Source organism: Musa acuminata, chromosome BXJ3-5 (assembly GCF_036884655.1).
Source record: "Musa acuminata AAA Group cultivar baxijiao chromosome BXJ3-5, Cavendish_Baxijiao_AAA, whole genome shotgun sequence".
NCBI lineage: Eukaryota > Viridiplantae > Streptophyta > Magnoliopsida > Zingiberales > Musaceae > Musa > Musa acuminata.
In genome coordinates, this window is record NC_088353.1 from 29,224,417 (window position 1) to 29,242,617 (window position 18,201).

At 46.7% G+C, this 18,201-nt stretch overlaps 1 protein-coding gene across 1 annotated transcript; it reads left to right on the plus strand.

Moving 5' to 3' along the window:
- The first annotated feature begins 749 nt into the window (after window positions 1–749).
- Window positions 750–18,180, plus strand: LOC135638623 (UDP-D-apiose/UDP-D-xylose synthase 2-like). Its single transcript, XM_065151825.1, has 6 exons — window positions 750–910; window positions 1,007–1,339; window positions 1,571–1,663; window positions 1,757–1,993; window positions 17,827–17,961; window positions 18,046–18,180. The coding sequence occupies exons 2-4, from the start codon at window positions 1,142–1,144 to the stop codon at window positions 1,883–1,885; spliced, it is 420 nt and encodes a 139-aa protein (XP_065007897.1). The 5' UTR covers window positions 750–910; window positions 1,007–1,141; the 3' UTR covers window positions 1,886–1,993; window positions 17,827–17,961; window positions 18,046–18,180.
- Window positions 18,181–18,201: the final 21 nt, after the last annotated feature.

The window sequence follows — 18,201 nt, forward strand, 5'->3', positions numbered from 1 at the left end:
TAAATATTTAAATTAAAAAAATATATTTTTTTAAAAATATAAAATAATCATTAGACGAGTATAATTTTCTATTGGGGTAATTGCTTGAGAAAATAACTTAGATTTGGTTTTTTTTTTTTTGAATGGTATCCCTTTTTATAATTTCTAAACAGTCATCTCCTACTTTAAAATTTTCAATAATAGTTCTTCAAAAAGTTATCATTTTTTTCGTCCAAATCAAAAAAAAATTTCGACAACTGTTTATAATGTTTTGTGGATTAATTTTTATCCATAAAATATTATATAATATTTAAAAATATTATATACTATTTTTTAACTAGTCTTATTATACTTTTATAAGATTATAAAGTTATAGTGTTTTTGAACTAAATATTGATGTCAATGTTTTTGAAATAAAAATATTATATAATATTTTTAAAATAAGAATATTAATAGTATTTTTAAAATAAAATACTGTGAACAATTGACAAATTTTATTTTGGATTTAGGTAAAATAGTGCATAAGAGCTTTTTGGGATATTTTTTAGATTTTAAAATAAAGAGTGATTGTGAAAATTATGAAATGAGATGTCATCCCAAAAAAAAAGGATTATTTTGTCGGACAATCACCCTCTTTTTACTTATTTTATTTACTTACAAAATCCTACAACCGCTAACTCGCCATTCATCGAACTTTGAATGGCGAGTTACAAAATGCCCTCCTCTCTCGCTCGCTCTCTCCCGCTCTCTCTCTCACTCTCTCTCTCTCTCTCTCTCTCTCTCTCTTCCTTCCTCTGTCCTCTTCATCACCTCACCGAAACGTCCCGCCTCTCCGCACTGCTCCCTCGCGATTTCTTCCTCTCTGTCCTCCGCTCTTCTCTCGTCCTCCTGATCTCGGTCGCATCGGCCGCTGAAACCGAACGACAAAGAGGTTCGCCACCCGACCCCCTCTGCTTTCCTTTTCTTTGCTGGAGTCCTCCCTCTGGCTCAGTCTTCTTTCTTGTTCTTCTTCCATCTTTTGCCGCAGATTGAGCGAGAGAGGGATTGGGAGATGGCGGCGGTAGCAGCGAGGCTGGATCTCGACGGGAACCCGATCAGGCCGATGACAATCTGCATGATCGGGGCCGGGGGGTTCATCGGATCACACCTCTGCTAGAAGCTGATGGCGGAAACGCCCCACACGGTGCTGGCGGTGGACGTCTACAACGACAAGATAAAGCACCTCCTCGACCTGCCGGCGCCGGAGACGGAGGCTGGGCAGGACGCCCGCCGCCACCCCTGGCGCGGCAGGATCCAGTTCCACCGCCTCAACATCAAGCACGACTCCAGGCTTGAGGGCCTCATCAAGATGTCCAATCTGGTTAGTCTCCCCCCTTTCGCAGCAGATTCTGTTTCAGATCCCCTTGCATTGAGTCTTTCTCCCGCCTTACCTTGTGATCTCTGCCGATCTGCTTTCTCCTTTACTAAACTCTTCTCTTGGTTGACCTGCCGTCTAATTGTTCCAGTGGATCTGCGTTTCTGTCACTGTTTTATACTTGTTTCACAATGAATCCTGATGTAGTTCTCGTTCACAACTGTATTTGCTCTGCAGACGATCAACCTGGCGGCAATATGCACGCCAGCGGATTACAACACCCGCCTGCTAGACACCATCTACGGCAATTTCATCGACGCTCTCCCCGTTGTAAGTTGTGGGTTTCTTTTGGCCTCTTCTCTTATATTAGGCTTTGGTGAGCTTTAATTGTTTGTGATATCTTGAGGTTTGGTGTTTATGTAGGTGAGGTATTGTTCAGAGAACAACAAGCGCCTTATTCACTTCTCCACTTGTGAAGTGTATGGGAAAACAATTGGAAGCTTCCTGCCCAAGGATCACCCTCTAAGAACTGTGCACACTACATCCCTTTGAGTAACCTCTTGTGACTGAAGATATATGTGAAAACACATACGGATTAGTCTAACTAGATTTGAGAGATTATGCCGTGCATGGCAAATATTTTGAGTCTGCCCATGCTTGGTAATGTTTCCTTTTCTGATGCTTAACTTTCTACTCGACCTGAAACATAGTAATTTAGAGAATGTAGAAATTGCAATTTGTACGCAATAGTGACTAATCAAATCTTGCTTGCGTTTCAATATTATTTGAGTCACATGTAGTGATTAATGGATTTAATTGCTCGGGATCGTAAGAGAAAAGGCTATTTTGCTATATCAATATGCATGACTTTTCATGTAAGCATACGCCACATCTGATGGGCTAGTTCTGGATGGAAAGAGGACTAAGTTTTTGTTGTCATGGTAGATTAAGGTCAACTAGTGTTCACCAACTGATAATGCTATATTCTTCATGTGGTTAATAATTTCATTTGCAAGTTATTGGTATCTGCTTTTTTATCACTATTAAAATTGGTCACCAAGATATGACTTGTTGCTTATAAATGACTTACAATGAAACTTCTTTTCTGACAAAGTAACTGTGTCATTTTGTGATAGTATGTTTGTCTTTTCTTGATACACTTTTGTATGTTTTCCAATCGGGAAAAAATTACAAGGATATGTAACTTTTTATTGTTGTCGATATGCTTTCTCTAATAAAATTATGTCATACTTTATAAATTCAGGATGGGTTGCACATATGATTTGATGGTTGACATTTGCACTATATGATTTGATGGTTGACATTTGCACTATATGATTTGACAAACTCTTAGAACTGTTGCACATACATGGACAAGAAATTAAATCTGGAAGAAAATCCTGCTATTAAATATGACAATTACAATAATATGATAATAGGTTATATGTGAGAGATATGTCTTTAGCAGATTTAGGATATTTCTTTCTTGAGTGTGAAATATTTTAAGTTGATTCTCAGAAACTTCTAAACAAAAACTTTTCATTTCTGCTTCAACAATTGTTCCTCATTTGGTCATAAAAGTTAAATTTCGGTATGATGAAGTGGTTCAGACTGCACGATGGATTAATAAGAAAAAATGTTTCTTGTTTTGGTTCACAATTTATGCAGCTGTTGGAATGTCAAAAAACACAAAATGATGAGAAAATTTTATACTGAGCAAGACATATATGATTGTGACTTACTACTTTAATGGCAATGGCTAGTGGGAAAAGGACACATTGCAAGAGATCTGAAACAATGGTACTAGCTACTATGCCATATTCTGTGGTCAATCATATTTTCCACCTTAAATGCATTATTTAGTGCAAATCCATCATAAGTCCTTTTGTCCCTATAACGATGTCTTTTTTTGTATAATATGTAAATACAATAATGTTGAATCTCGGATTTTGACGATGAAACCAATTGATAATGTTATGATCTAATGTGTGTTTAAGTGATGCAGGACTAGCTTCGATCAGGTGAGGCAAATTGATTAAAGCAGGAAGAATAAAAAGTTGGGGCGGAATTGAACATGTCAGAAGATTGGACGTCAGACCGGAGGAATGGTTGGTGTATTGGCAGAAGGCTTCGTGCCATGAGTTCGGGCATCGGGCTAAGATGATCAGACATTGCGCCAAGGAGATCGGTTGTTGCGAGAAGGCAACATGCCGATTGGGCAATACGCTGAAGGAGAGGACGATGCGCCGAAGTGACACGGACTTAGCTGGTTTTGCCTAAGTCGTGCGGCACCCTTGCGTGTCCGTCCGCAAAGGTCAGCCTCCCCGCAGACTCCCATTGTCCCTTAGGACCAACAAAAGAGAGAACGGGCTAGAGAGAATGCTTCAATCGGGATCCACAAGCAAACATGTCCAAAAAAACACTTCATAGACAATGCAAATTACAAACAGACTTTACAAGCTCTGAACAGTGGCACAACAAAGGGTAAAATGGTCCATTACAGACCGAAAAGCTCTCGAACGTGTCCACATGACACAATCTTTATTTACAAGCCTAAAGAGGCCACTAACCCAACTAAAATGGAACTATTCTGCCTTCGGCCGCCCCTCTACATGTTGTACAAGGCATGAACATGCCAAAAGACACGGACATACATAAGCATTACATCAAACACCCTGTTTTGAAGTTTGTCCGTGACATTCTCCCCCACTTATCCCTTCGACGTCCTCGTCGAAGCCTTTGTGAACACTGCAACTCTTCGCCTTTGCTGAGTCTTCAATCATCTGCTCCAGCTGCAATGCGCCTCCTGGCTCCCAATTGCTCTCCGCTGCTGTTTTTGAGTAGTCAAACCTTTGATCCGCCATGCTGCTTCAACTCGCCAATGACTCTGACTCTAGTGTGGGGTTAGCTGAGTTGTGTTGATCCTCATTGATTCCTGCGGATCTCCCAGATGAAGGAAAAGACCATCCTTACTGCGCTAGTCTCTCATAAATTCCACATGTTGCTCGAACTGGGTGGATGCTTGTTGGAGCTTTAACGAGCATCGTCTCGCAAACTTCTGAAGTTTTGGGTTCTTCCTCCACAAAATCTGCTCATTGACTCTTCTTTCAGTTAGTTGTCACATCCAAGTAGGTTCGCATCACTTCCGCTTTCGATTGGCATTTCGTTGGGAAATGAAGCGGACAATCTACTCTCAGTAGCACTGATCACCGTTGGTGAGGATTTGACAACTATTGTCTTCCGTTATCTTCGAAGGGTCTTTGAACTTGTGCAGAGCTCCTCTGCTGGATAGATAAGAGAATTGGGGTACTCGGTTTCGCCCATTCTCTTAAGAGTTGAGAAGGCAAAGGTTACTTGACTTCGCCCGCCTCCTCGAGGTTGTACTTCATGCATCGAGCTGGTTACTGGCCTTCGCCTGCTCTTTGCTCACACTTCTGAAGCACTTGAAGTGTTTGCACTCCTTGCGTTGAGTTAGTTACTGTGATTCACCTTCTCAATGCCATTGAACTTCTGGAATGCAGGAAGTTTTCACCCCAACTTGGAGTAATTCTCTGATAGATGAGGTCGCCTCTGGGATTGTACCGTCTTCTCCATCAACCCTGCCGCCTACTCCACTGAGTAGCAAAGGTACAGCACCGCGTACTGCTTGCTTCGTTCCTTGGTCGTGCACTCTTGCATGACCCGAAGTCCTTCACTTATGGCTATCTTGATGAGAAACTTGTTGACACCGGTCTTACGAAGTTTCTTGGCCTCTGCCCTTCAGCCTTGTCTCGGTACTTGGAGATTGCCTCTGCATGCTCCACCTCCTCGGCCCCTTTCACGACCAAACACTCTCCCTCCATGAGAGTAAGGGATCAATGACCTTCACGGAAGTCCCGCCTCTGCGGTACCATAGCGCTGCCATGCCCATGGCACTACTATCCGTCGCCTCGCATCTCCATCCATTTTCTTCACAATCAGTAGATATGCCTCCGTGACACTCCTCCGAGTCCACCTCCATTCTAACTGATTGCTTGATTTTGGGTAGCTAAGTCCCTCTGGACTCGTCGTCGCTTCCTCGCCCCTTTCGACCCCCTGCTTCAACACCTCTGTGTTCTCTAAGCAGTCTGTTTGATCGATGGAGAGACAGACTGCAACTCCCATGCATGGCTTCTGCCATCACGTTGTAGGGTTTGCATCGATTCTGTTCTCCTTAGCTTTCTTGGTAGCAATGTTCGCTTACTCGGCCTTGTCCTCTGACTTGCCGGGCTTCCTTAAGCGAATATGAGCTCTGGAGCAGTCCAACTCTCCAGCTACTTCGATCATACCTCTGCATAATCAAGTCCCTCCCATGGAACTCACTGGTACTTACATTCGAACTTTTCCCTTAGTGGAACACAACCCCCATATGCTGATGACCAAGGTTTTCATCCGATGCAAAATTCGATGCACGCCCGGAAGACCCGCCTCTGCGGTACCATGGCCTTCACTCCTTGAATCCATAGCCCTTCTTGCCGTCGTGTTGTTCACCGAAGTGGAGCTCCCAGTAGCTCCCGATCATACCTCCATATGATCTAGTCCCTCCCGGGACTGTCGTGTGTATCACATTGCCACGAACTATTCCACCACGATCCGCTGCACCATGTCGCCTCCTGGTGACATCTCCATTGCATTCTGATCCTTGTGGAATAAACTCGAATTGTGAACCCTCCATGTGTGGCCTCTGCCAATACATCGCAGGGTCTCTTCCACCTTCGAATTTGTTCGCTCCTTTGGCAATCGACCTTCATCCACCCACTCTTGGGTCACACCTAGATGAAGCACCGCTCTAGGACAGTCCGTCGCCTAGTAGCTCCCGAAGTCCACCGACTTCGCTGTAAATTGTGCACCATTGCCTGGATCCTGGGCCTCTGCCCCTACCAGCACAATCTCCGCTGCACACTGCTTCCTTCATAGCAACTCGAATGGCAACACTGTGGCATATTCTTCAAGAGTACCCGCCTCTGCGTCCTCTTGCCCCGTGCTAAGGCCTTCTGAACCCAACTTCGCCTCCGCAAATTGAGTCGCCTTAGTTCCTCCATCAAATGCTCCTCCAAGATAAGGTGTATGTGCTCAGAAGCTCCCTTCGTCTTTGGCACCATGCAAGATGAGTCTGCTCCGTCAGAATGAAGGACCCATGGAACAACATGATCCTACCCTTGCCTCTGCAAGAGTTCATGTCTTTGACCTCTGTCTAAGGAAAGCACTGTGCTTCTGCTCCATGTTCCGACTTCTCTGCTGGCTCCCTTCATGCGGCTTGGGTACTTCACCAAGTTACACCCAAGTTGCTCCGCTCCTCGTTTTTGCATTGAGTCGATGGTGGCCCTCGTGCCCACCATTCCACGGGTCAGCCCTCCCTTGAGTCCGATCTCCATATCGACTCTAAGTGTGCCTTCATTTAAGTTGCTTCAGGTCGCTCCCCCACTTGATCTCGCAATGCATCCACCAATGCATTCTCTCGAGCGAGACCATGCGACAACTCCTCGCTGCTTGCTCGGTCCATTGAGCTTCGTGGAGTTGTTGTTTGTGAGGTACTCCTCCTCAACATGTGAAGTCCGTCTCACATGATTCTCCCTCTGGAGAGCCGAGACTTATCCCTCCTGGATAACTGTCCCGTTGGAGCAACATCTCTCTTCGTTTCGGAGATCACCATCCCCTTGGACTACTCCGATCTGCTGAACAAACTGTGCATTGTTCTGCCTCTTGCAAACGCACTTGTTAGATTGCGCCTCCACGTCAATACAGCCACCGTTGCACCCCTCAAGGCCTAGCAACATGCTGAACTCGTTGCACACTTCAGCCTCCTCCGGACGTATTCTTCGCATGCCGAAGAGAAAGTTTCAATGCTCCATGGCGCCGAGTCTCGACCGCCTTGGGATGGCTACGAACAATCCATCGTCCGCATACAAGCCCATGCATGAGTACCGAATTCTTCGAGTTAGCAATTCCCCTCACCTCTGTGAGCTTTGCAAAACTCTTTCGGTCGCTGAGCAACTCATTCCACCTTGCCTGGTCTCTTCCTTTGCCAAGCGCCTCGCTTGCCTTGAGCACCATCAAGTATAGTTGTCAACGTTGAGCCGTAGCTCAAACTCAGCCATCCCAACCTTTGTGCGCTCCACATTCTTCCAAGCTTGCCTATTCCCGTGGTGCCTCTTGCGCGAAGGGTTGGCCATTCCTCTGAATGTCAATGTCAGATGCCCGCTCCTCTGAGCGACTCTTTTCCCTACATCTCCATGCCCGTTTTCCCTCAAACGGTCGCGCGTGTGCTGACTGCCCTCAACGCAGCCCCGCTAGGTCCCCCACGTTTGCATGTCAAGTGTTTCTATGAGTGCTTGTCCCGCTCTGATACCATATGACACGGACTTAGCTGGTTTTGCCTAAGTCGTGCGGCACCCTTGCGTGTCCGTCCGCAAAGGTCAGCCTCCCCGCAGACTCCCATTGTCCCTTAGGACCAACAAAAGAGAGAACGGGCTAGAGAGAACGCCTCAATCGGGATCCACAAGCAAACATGTCCAAAAAAACACTTCATAGACAATGCAAATTACAAACAGACTTTACAAGCTCTGAACAGTGGCACAACAAAGGGTAAAATGGTCCATTACAGACCGAAAAGCTCTCGAACATGTCCACATGACACAACCTTTATTTACAAGCCTAAAGAGGCCACCAACCCAACTAAAATGGAACTATTCTGCCTTCGGCCGCCCCTCTATATGTTGTACAAGGCATGAACATGCCAAAAGACACGGACATACATAAGCATTACATCAAACACCCTGTTTCGAAGTTTGTCCGTGACAGAAGGGTCGGACGAAGCGCCGGATAAACTAATCACATGTCGGACAACTTAGTATTCTTGCTTGTAGTAATTTGTTTAGATCGAAGTAGTTTTAGTTATAATTGGGTTGGTTTAGAATGTAATTAGGCCAACTCAATTAGGCGCCAACTGGGGCCAAAGTAGAGCTATTTTGGGCCAAGAGAAAGGCTCATTCAGTGACCCAAAAGTTGGATCAAGTAGTAGCACCGCCGTGTCATGAACGGTCGTCGCGCACTCGCAACAACTTAGTTCAACGAACCGTTCGTCGCTTTTGCATGCTTGAACAGAGACATGGCAGCTTGTTTTACCTTGGTTTTGTGTGTTTTTGCTTGTAAAAATACATGTTCGAACAGGTTGCAGTGCACAGTACGATCGCTCATCGCGCCGGGCCAAAAAGCCCCAAAATGGGTCTGTTTTCGCGTGCCGCGGACTGTTTTCTGTAGCCCACTGCAGCACGCGAAATGTCAGCTATCTCAGCACTCTAGAACCCCTCGGGTGGCACAAGTTGGATGGGGCTTCGGCATATTGTCGGGCATTGAAAAATCTTCATAAGTTTGCACATTGACTTGACTGGAACTTGTCTTCGCACTCGGCACCCGGTGAGCAGTTGTTTATGGACTTACAACTATTCGTTTTACCTTCTAAAGTCCTTGTTTTCCTCCTTTCTCTCTTTTCTCTTGTGTACACAAGGTGCTTGCTGAATTGCTTGTAAAGCTTCCCTCTTTGCGAGACGTCGGGACTTGTTCGTCGCTCGTTTTCAATCTAATTAACTTTCTGTTTTACAGGTCCTTCGGGACTTGTACGAGGTTGCAACTAGGCTGGACCTTTGCGAACGCATATGTCGCAAGGATGCTTCAAGACTTAGGCAATCCCAGCTAAGTCCGAGAAGTTGGTGCAAGGGTACGTTGCGACTTAGGCAACGCAAGCTAAGTTCGCGTCTTGGCCGCAAGGGTGCCTCACGCCTTAGGCAATTCCAGCTAAGGCCGTGACATTGTGGTATCAGAGCAGGCAAGCACTTCGAGCGAGCAGTGAAGGAACTTCGCAACTTCGCCATGGCAAAGCATCGTGGCGAATCCAGCAACAACCCTGACCCTTGCCCCAAGCAGCCGCAGGTGGGCTGCATGTGCACACTCGCTCTCATGTTGTTGGAGCCGCTCAAGAGGAGCGTGGCAGCGAACATGATGAGCGAGAAGTTGGCTACTCTCCGCGAGCGGAGGAGGCGTAATCTGGAGCGCCAACTGGGAAAAAGAGTCACAAGGAGAGACTCACAACGGTGGAAACCCGCCTGGATGTTCTTGAAGCGAGCATGGAGGAACTCTACCATGGCCAACAAAGGCTTGTTGGGGTAGAGAGCTCGCAAGAGGAAGCGGAGTCCAGGATCAACAAGGTCGAGGCCCTAGTCGACCGACTGTCTGATGACACCAAAGACTCCGTGCAACACTTACAGGATGTTGTGGCGGAACTCACTTCAAAGGTGGTCATGCTCACAAGAGCACTAAATGCGGGAGGAAGCAACACTCGTGTTGCACCACCACAAAACTTGAGGGCACCCGAGCCTCATGGTAATGGAGGGGCTAGAGATGCCAAAGAGCTCGAGAATTTTCTGTTCGACATGAAACAATACTTTCGAGCTACGAGTCCCGATTCTGAAGATACCAAAGTTTCTATAGCAACAATGTATCTGAACGGAGATGCGAAACTTTGGTGGCGAACCCGTTGGGAGGAGATCCAACAAGGTCGGTGTCGAGTTGACACATGGGAAGACTTGAAGTGGGAGTTGAGAACTCAGTTCTTACCTGAGAATACAAAGTTCGTCGCAAGAAGGAAGTTGAGACAACTCCGTCAGAGTTCCACCATTCGAGACTATGTGAAACAATTTTTTGTACTAATGCTGGACATACAGGACGTGTCCGAGAAGGACAAGTTGTTCAGCTTCCTCGATGGTTTGAAGCCATGGGCTCAACAGGAACTAAATCGAAGGAATGTCACCGATGTGGTCGGGGCAATTACTGCTGCAGAAAGGCTCACCGACTTTGTTTCCTCCGAAAACCCAGGGAGAAGGAAACAATCTTCAGGCAATCTCCCTCCAAAACATTCTCGAGGGAAGGAGCTCGGGGGCGAACAAAAGAAGAAGAGTTCCCACAAAGGGCCAAGCCCGAAAGGCAAGGCCCCGAAACCTGGCGGATGCTTCTTGTGTGGAGGGCCACACATGGTGAGGGAGTGCCCACAAAAACAGGCACTCAATGCGCTAACAACTTCCATCCACCCTCCCAAATCGGACAAGGGCAAGGCTGTCGCCCTTAGTTCGAGTAGTTCTGAAGCCAGCAACGATGATGAGGAGTCGCAAGGACCCCGGATGGGAGCCATGCGTTTGTTGAATGCCATGCGGGGTCAAGTGGGGGAGAACCCGAAGACAAGGCAACAAAAAGCAGGAAGTGGCGAGCTAATGTATGTTGACATCAAGCTCAATGGCCAAACAACTCGTGTAATGGTGGACACGGGTGCTACCCACAACTTTATAGTCGATCAAGAAGCAAAGCGACTTGGGTTGATCTTGGAGAAGAGCCCAAGTGGAATGAAGGCGGTGAACTCAGAGGCCAGACGAATCTCCGGGTTGGCGAAGGGAGTCCCCATCAAAATCGGGACATGGAGCGGGAACACCAACATGATGGCAGTGCCATTGGATGACTTCCAAGTGATTCTTGGAATGGAGTTTATGCACGCGGCGAAGTTGGTGCCAATGCTGTTCTTGAACTCCCTATGTATGATGGGAGGCGACGATCCTTGCGTTGTTCCTGTCTCTCGGAGAGGAACCAAGGAACCGCAACATATATCGGCGTTGCAACTAAAGAAAGGGGTGCGAAAAGGTGAATTAACCTTCGTGGCTGTGATGAAGCTAGAGCCATTTGATGAGAAGGCCATTCAAGAACCTACTATAATGGCGAACGTCCTGAAAGAGTTCAATGACGTTATGCCACCCGAGTTGCCGAAGACTCTTCCACCACGTAGGGGCGTGGATCACAACATCGAGCTGGAGCCAGGAGTGAAACCTCCAACGAGACCACCCTACCGCATGCCCCCGCCAGAGTTGGCAGAACTCAGGAAGCAGTTAGGTGAACTGCTAAACGATGGTCTCATCCGCAGCTCTAAAGCACCTTTCGGAGCTCCAATTCTCTTCCAGAAGAAACAAGATGGGAGCCTCCGATTATGCGTCGACTACCGAGCCCTCAACAAAGTGACAGTGAAGAACAAGTATCCCATCCCGCTCATTGCGGACTTGTTCGACCAATTAGGCAAAGCTAAATATTTCTCAAAACTCGACCTTCGGTCGGGGTATTGGCAGGTGCGCATTGCTGAAGGCGACGAAGCGAAGACTACCTGTGTGACCAGGTATGGAGCGTTTGAGTTCTTGGTGATGCCTTTCGGCTTAACCAACACTCCGGCCACGTTCTGTACTCTCATGAACCAGCTATTCAAGGAGTGTTTGGATAAGTTCGTGGTCGTCTACTTGGACGATATTGTCGTCTACAGTCAAACGCTCGAGGAGCACGTCAAACACCTTCGGACAATTTTTAAGGTTCTCAGGGAGAACACTTTGTTCGTGAAAAGGGAGAAATGCTACTTTGCTCAAACTGAGATCTTATTCTTGGGACATCGAATCGGTGATGGCTCCATTCGGATGGATAAGTCGAAGGTGCAAGCGGTTGCGGAATGACGAACTCCAAAGAAGGTGCCAGAGTTGAGATCCTTCCTTGGTTTCGTCAACTATTATTGACGCTTCATAGCGGGGTATTCGAAGTGTGCAACCCCACTGACGGAGTTGCTGAAAAAGGAGCAGCCTTGGAAGTGGTCTGACAAATGTGAAATAGCATTCCAAGATCTGAAGGCTGCTGTTATGGAAGAACCAGTGCTCAAATTGCCAGACTATGGGAAGCCTTTTGAAGTCCATACGGATGCTTCGGACTTCGCTATTGGGGGAGTACTCATGCAGGAGGGTCATCCGGTGGCCTACGAGAGCCGCAAACTCAACGAGACCGAGCGGCAGTATCTAGTGCATGAGAAGGAGATGACAGCGGTGATCCACTATCTACGAGTTTGGCGACACTATCTCCTTGGTTCGTGATTTGTGCTGAGGACGGACAACATCGCTCTGAGCTATTTCCAAACTCAGAAGAAGCTCTCCCCAAAGCAGGCCGTTGGCAGGACTTCCTGGCTGAATTTGATATGGCAATGGAGTATAAGCCTGGGAAGGCAAATGTTGTGGCCGATGTATTGAGTCGGAAAGTGGAGCGTGTGAATGTCGCACAAGTGGAGGGCGGAGGCCAAGCAAGTCAGTTACACTCCAACTTCCTTTCCAGGATCAGAGATGGACTGTATAGTGACCCCCAGGCAGTTATCCTAATGCAGCTCATCCAAGAAGACAAGGCACGACGATTTTGGGTCCAAGAGGGACTCGTTTACACAAAAGGGAATAGGGCTTATGTTTCCCGAGTAGACAATTTGAGACGTGAACTCTTAAAAGAGTGTCACGATTCTCTTTGGGCTGGACACCCAGGCATTCACAGAACGTTGGCTCTCGTGGAGAGGGCCTTCTACTGGCCGAAGATGGGGACTGATGTGGAGGAATATGTTCGAACATGCATTACTTGCCAACAAGACAAGGTGGAGCAGCGGAAGCCGGTGGGACTTTTGGAGCCGTTGCCCGTAGTGATTTAAAAAGTGCTAGGCGTCAAAAGGCGCTAAGGTCCAAAAAGGCCCGAGGCGCTAGGCGCTCGCCCAAGCGCTCGTCCGAGCGAAGCGATGCGCTAAAATATAAAAATATATAATATAATTAATAAATATAATTATTTAACATTTTAAATAAAAAATATGTTATTAAATTAAAAAAAATCTAAGATACAATATATTAAATATATACTATTGTATACTGTTAACAGTATACAGAAGGAGAAGAAGGAAGAGTGTAAGGGGGTGCTGATTGAGAAAAGAGGAAACGACAACGGCAGCGGGAGTGTAACGAGACAACGGCAGCGGCAGCGGTAGCGGGAATGTAAGGAGACAGCGATAGTGGGAGTGTAAGGAGGCAGCGGCAGCGGGAGTATAAGGAGGCAGCGGGAGCGGGAGTGTAAGGAGGCAACGGCAGCGGGAGTGTAAGGAGGTAGCGGGCGGCAGCGGCAGCGGGAGTGGCGAGCAGCGACAGCGATAGCGGCGAGCAACGGAAGGCGCAAGCGGCGACAGCAGCAGCGGTTGCAAGCAGCGACAGTGGCGAGCAGCGGGATCGGGATCGGGAGCGGCAGCGACAATGAGGGTTAGGATTGGGTTGTCACTGATATCGGTTTTAGTTGGTTCGATTGAACCAACTAACCACCGGAGACCGAACCAGACCTAAAATCCTAGTTCGGTCACCTGGTTTAACCCAGGCGCTCGCCCGAAGCGCCCAGCGCTTGGGCTCGGGCAAGCGCCCAGGCGGCGCCTCTTTGAAGCATGTCGCCTGGAAGTTTAGCGAGACGCTCGGGCCTCGCCTCGCCTCGCCTTAGTGCCTAGACGAGCGCCCGAGCGCCTTTTTAAATCGCTGGTTGCCCGTACCAGAAAGGCCGTGGGAGAGCATTTCCTTGGACTTCATATCAAGCTTGCCACTTGTAAGGAGACTCGGATCGATACTCGTGGTGGTCGATCGGTTTTCAAAGTATGCAACTTTCATTGCTGCTCCCCTACACTGTTCAGCAAAGGAGGCGGCCAAGCTGATGATGAAGGATGTGGTGAAGTATTGGAGAGTCCCGCACAATATCATTAGTGATCGAGACGCTCGGTTCCTGGCACGATTCTGGACCGAGCTATTCAAATTGTTGGGGTCAAAGTTATACTCCTCTACAAGCCTCCACCCCTAGACGGATGGCCAGACTGAAAGGATAAACTCGCTCCTGGAGCAGTATCTTCGGTACTACGTGAGTGCCAACCAACGAGATTGGCTAAAGCTGTTGGACATTGTCCAATTCTCCTACAACTTGCAGCGGAGCTCTACATCCAACAAAAGCCCCTTCGAGATCATTATCGGACAACAACCGTCGACTTCGCACACCATGGCCATTGGGTATACTGGGAGTAGTCCGTCAGCCTACCATTTCGCAAAGGAGTGGCATCGAAATGCAGATATTGCGCGGGCTTACTTGGAGAAGGCGGCAAAAAGGATGAAGAAGTGGGCAGACTTGGGAAAGCGACCGCAAGAGTTCAAAGTTGGCGATTTGGTGTTGGTAAAGCTCCAACCAGCATCACTCCAATTCTTTAGGAACAAAGTCCACAAAGGATTGGTGCGCAAGTATGAAGGGCCCTTCCCAATTATCAGCAGGGTAGGCAACGTCTCTTACAAGTTGCAGCTGTCGGCGTGGTTCAAAATTCACAACGTTCTTCACGCCAGCAACCTAAAAGCCTATCACTTGGATCCGCAAGATGCTTCCCGAAGTGTTCCAACTCGGCTACCTCCCATCACAGCCTCCAACGAGAAGCGAGTTGAAACCATTCTGGCGGACCGCAAGATAAAGCTACCCAACGGAGCTGAGCAGACAGAGTACTTGGTGAAGTGGCGAAAGCTTCCCCGAACTGAAGCCAGTTGGGAGCCTGAAGACGCCCTGCGACATGAAGAAGAGATCATCAACAACTACAATAAGCGTCGACGAGGGCGTCGACAGTTTAAGTGGGGGAGAATGTCACGAACGGTCGTCGCGCACCCACAACAACTTCGTTCAATGAATCGTTCATCGCTCTCATCTACATGTACAGTTACTTGGCAATCTATTTTGCCTTGGGTTTGAGTCATTTTGCTTGTAAAAATGTAAGTTCGAACAAGCTGCAGCGTTACAAAGCGACCGCTCACCGAACCGAGCAAAACAGCCCCAAAACATCCCAAAACAGCTCCGTTTTCGTGTGCCGCGAGCTGATTTCTGGAATCTGCCTCCGCTCACCAAAACGTTAGCCATCTCAGCCCCTGTAAACCCCCCAGGTGGCACAGGGCTGGATGGGGCTTCGGTATAGTACCGGACGTTGAACACTCATTCGCAAGTTCGCACGTTGCCTTGATGGGGACTTGTTGTTGCGCCCGGGACTCGATGAGCAGCTGTTTGTGGGCTTGCAACTATTCGTTCAACCTTCTAAAGCCCTTGTTTTCCCCCTCTCCCTCTTTTCTCTTGTGCACGCAAGGTGCTCGCTGAATTGCTTGTAAAGCTTCCCCTCTTTTCGTAAGACATCGGGACTTGTCCGTCGCTCGTTCTTTCGAACTAATCAACTTTCTCTTTTACAGATCCTTCGGGACCTGCGAGAGGTTACAAGTGGGCTGATCTTTGCGGAGCAATATCGCAAGGGCGAAGCGCGACTTAGGCAACGAAAGCTAAGTTCGCGTCTTGGCCGCAAGGGTGCCTCATGCCTTAAGCAATTCCAGCTAAGGTCGTGACAATTAGTAGCTCAATATCCGAGACACAGTCTTCAAGATTGTGTCAGGTGGTAGTATCGTCAGTCTGGGCGGTTGTACCGCCCAAACACAGTCTCCTGGATTGTGTCAGGCGGTGGTACCGCCAGTATCCCGAAAATCGGGGATAAGACACTTTTAGACTCCAAATTTGAATCCATTTGGGGCCTATAAATACTCCTATCATCCCTGCTCAGATTGTACAAGAATTGTGAGCAAAAAGAAAGAAAAACGTTGTCGTAATCTTGTGAGAACTCCTTTCAAGCTCTAAGTGTTAGTGAAGTTTAAGAGAGGAGATAGTGGAGGTGTAAAGGTTCTCCCTTGAACTTGTCAAAAGGAGAATCGAGTTGTAAGGGTAATTGATCTTCGCCTATTGAAAGAAGATCAGTAGTGGAAGCCGGTGGCCTTGAGTGAAGAGGAATCGGGAGTAGATGTAGGTCACTACGACCGAACCACTATAAAACTTGGTTTGCATTTCTATTCTTGCTATTTACCTTTATTGCAAACTACCTTACTTGCTTACTGCTTTCACTATGCTTACGAACGAGCTTTCAAATTAAACTCATCTTTTCGAGTTTTTATCAAAACGAAAGTTTTTTAAACCGATGTTTTTATCGTAAGCACTTATTCACACCCCCCCCCTCCCCCCCCCTCTCTCTCTCAGTACTGATTCGATCCTAACAAATAAAATAAAACTTGTGGTTGAGAGATCTATCTTGATTTGATATTCATGATGAAAGTGGTAACTTTGAATTTTACACCTATTCTTGTGTATGTGTGTCTATCCCCTTTAGTAATTGGCACTAACCTTATAATGTATTTTCCTACTAGATGTACTAAAATCCTTTTTCAATTATGAATATGGGCACTAACCATTATTGCTTGTATTAAATTGGAAGATATATTTTCTAGGTAAAAAATGATGAATTGGTCAGCAAGTTTATATGATACAGCTTAAAGGCACAAAGCCTTTCTTTAGCACGAAGTTAACTTCGTTTGAAGACTTTTTTGATATCTTTATATGGTCTAATTGTTTTTACGGTGAGGCTACCCGCTTAAGGAAATAAATGATCTGTTATGGGGACGGACATACACATCCTACGACTTAATTCTCACACACTTTTGTTTCCCTTGTATGCAGTAATTTATGTCTATTTTGTAATAGCCATAGTGTTTTGGTCTCTTTTTTGTTACCTTTTTTTATTCATTTATATGTTTCTAAAAAGCGCTAGGCGTCAAAAGACGTCAAGGTCTAAAAACGCCCGAGGTGCTAGACGCTCGCCCGAGCGAAGCGAGGCGCTAAAATATAAAAATTAATAATATAATTAATAATATAATTATTTAAAATTTTAAATTAAAATATGCTATTAAATTAAGAAAATCTATTAACAGTATTGAAAATTAATAATTTCAAATAAACCTAACAATATTAACAGTATACAGTATACTGTTAACAAAAGGAGAAGAAGGAAGTGTAAGGGGGTGTTGAGCCTACTGGCTGAGAAAAGAGGAAGCGGCAACGGAGTGTAAGGAGGCAGCGGCGACAGCGACGAGCAGCGGCACTAGGAGCAGGAGCGGGAGCGGTGACAGCGACAGCGTTTGCGAGCAGCAACAGCGGCAGCATTTGTGAGCAGCGACAGCGGCGAGCAGCGGGATCGGGATCGGGAGCGGCAACGGCGAGAGTTAGGGTTCGGTTGTCACTTATAGCAGTTTTAGTTGGTTCGATTGAACCAACTAACCATCGGAGACCGAACCGGGACCGAACCAGACCTAAAATCCTGATTCGGTCGCCTTGGTTAACCCAGGCGCTCGCTCGAAGCGCCCAGCGCCTGGGCTCAGGCGAGCGCCCAAGCGGCGCCTGTTTGAAGCGCACCGCTTGGAAGATTAGCGAGGCGCTTGGGCCTCGCCTCGCCTCGCCCGAGCGCCTTTTTAAATCGCTGGTTTCCCATTCCATTGATAAGAACGTACCTATGTTATCAAATAGGAACCAGAATTCTATGTTCTTAAGGAAGATGCATCCCCATGCATATTTGGACCTATCGAGAAGCAGAGGTGGTCATATGCATGTGCAAAGCAACTTATAGAGAGGCTGATTTATGGTGTGTTTGCGCTTACTTCTTTTTTTTAAATTTTTTGGGTGTAAATGCAATAAGACTATCCTTGTTCCTTATTCTTATATTTTATTTGAACCATCTAAAGCTGAGGGAGCGGAAAATGGCCTTGAGTTCACCATTGTGAGACCTTTCGATTGGATTGGACCAAGGATGGACTTCATTCCTGGAATTGATGGACCCAGCGAGGGTGTTCCTAGGGTTTTGGCATGCTTCAGTAAATGTATGTATCACAAATGTTGAAGAAGAAAATAATTATACTTGCCTTTATGCCTTTTTTATTAATACCATATACCACATGATACAGAATCTCCTGCGCCATGAACCTCTGAAACTTGTTGATGGTGGTCAGTCCCAAAGAACATTTGTCTACATCAAGGATGCCATTGAAGCTGTCCTGCTGATGATCGTGTGTATTATTTTTCTGTGTTATATATATATATATATATATATATATATATAT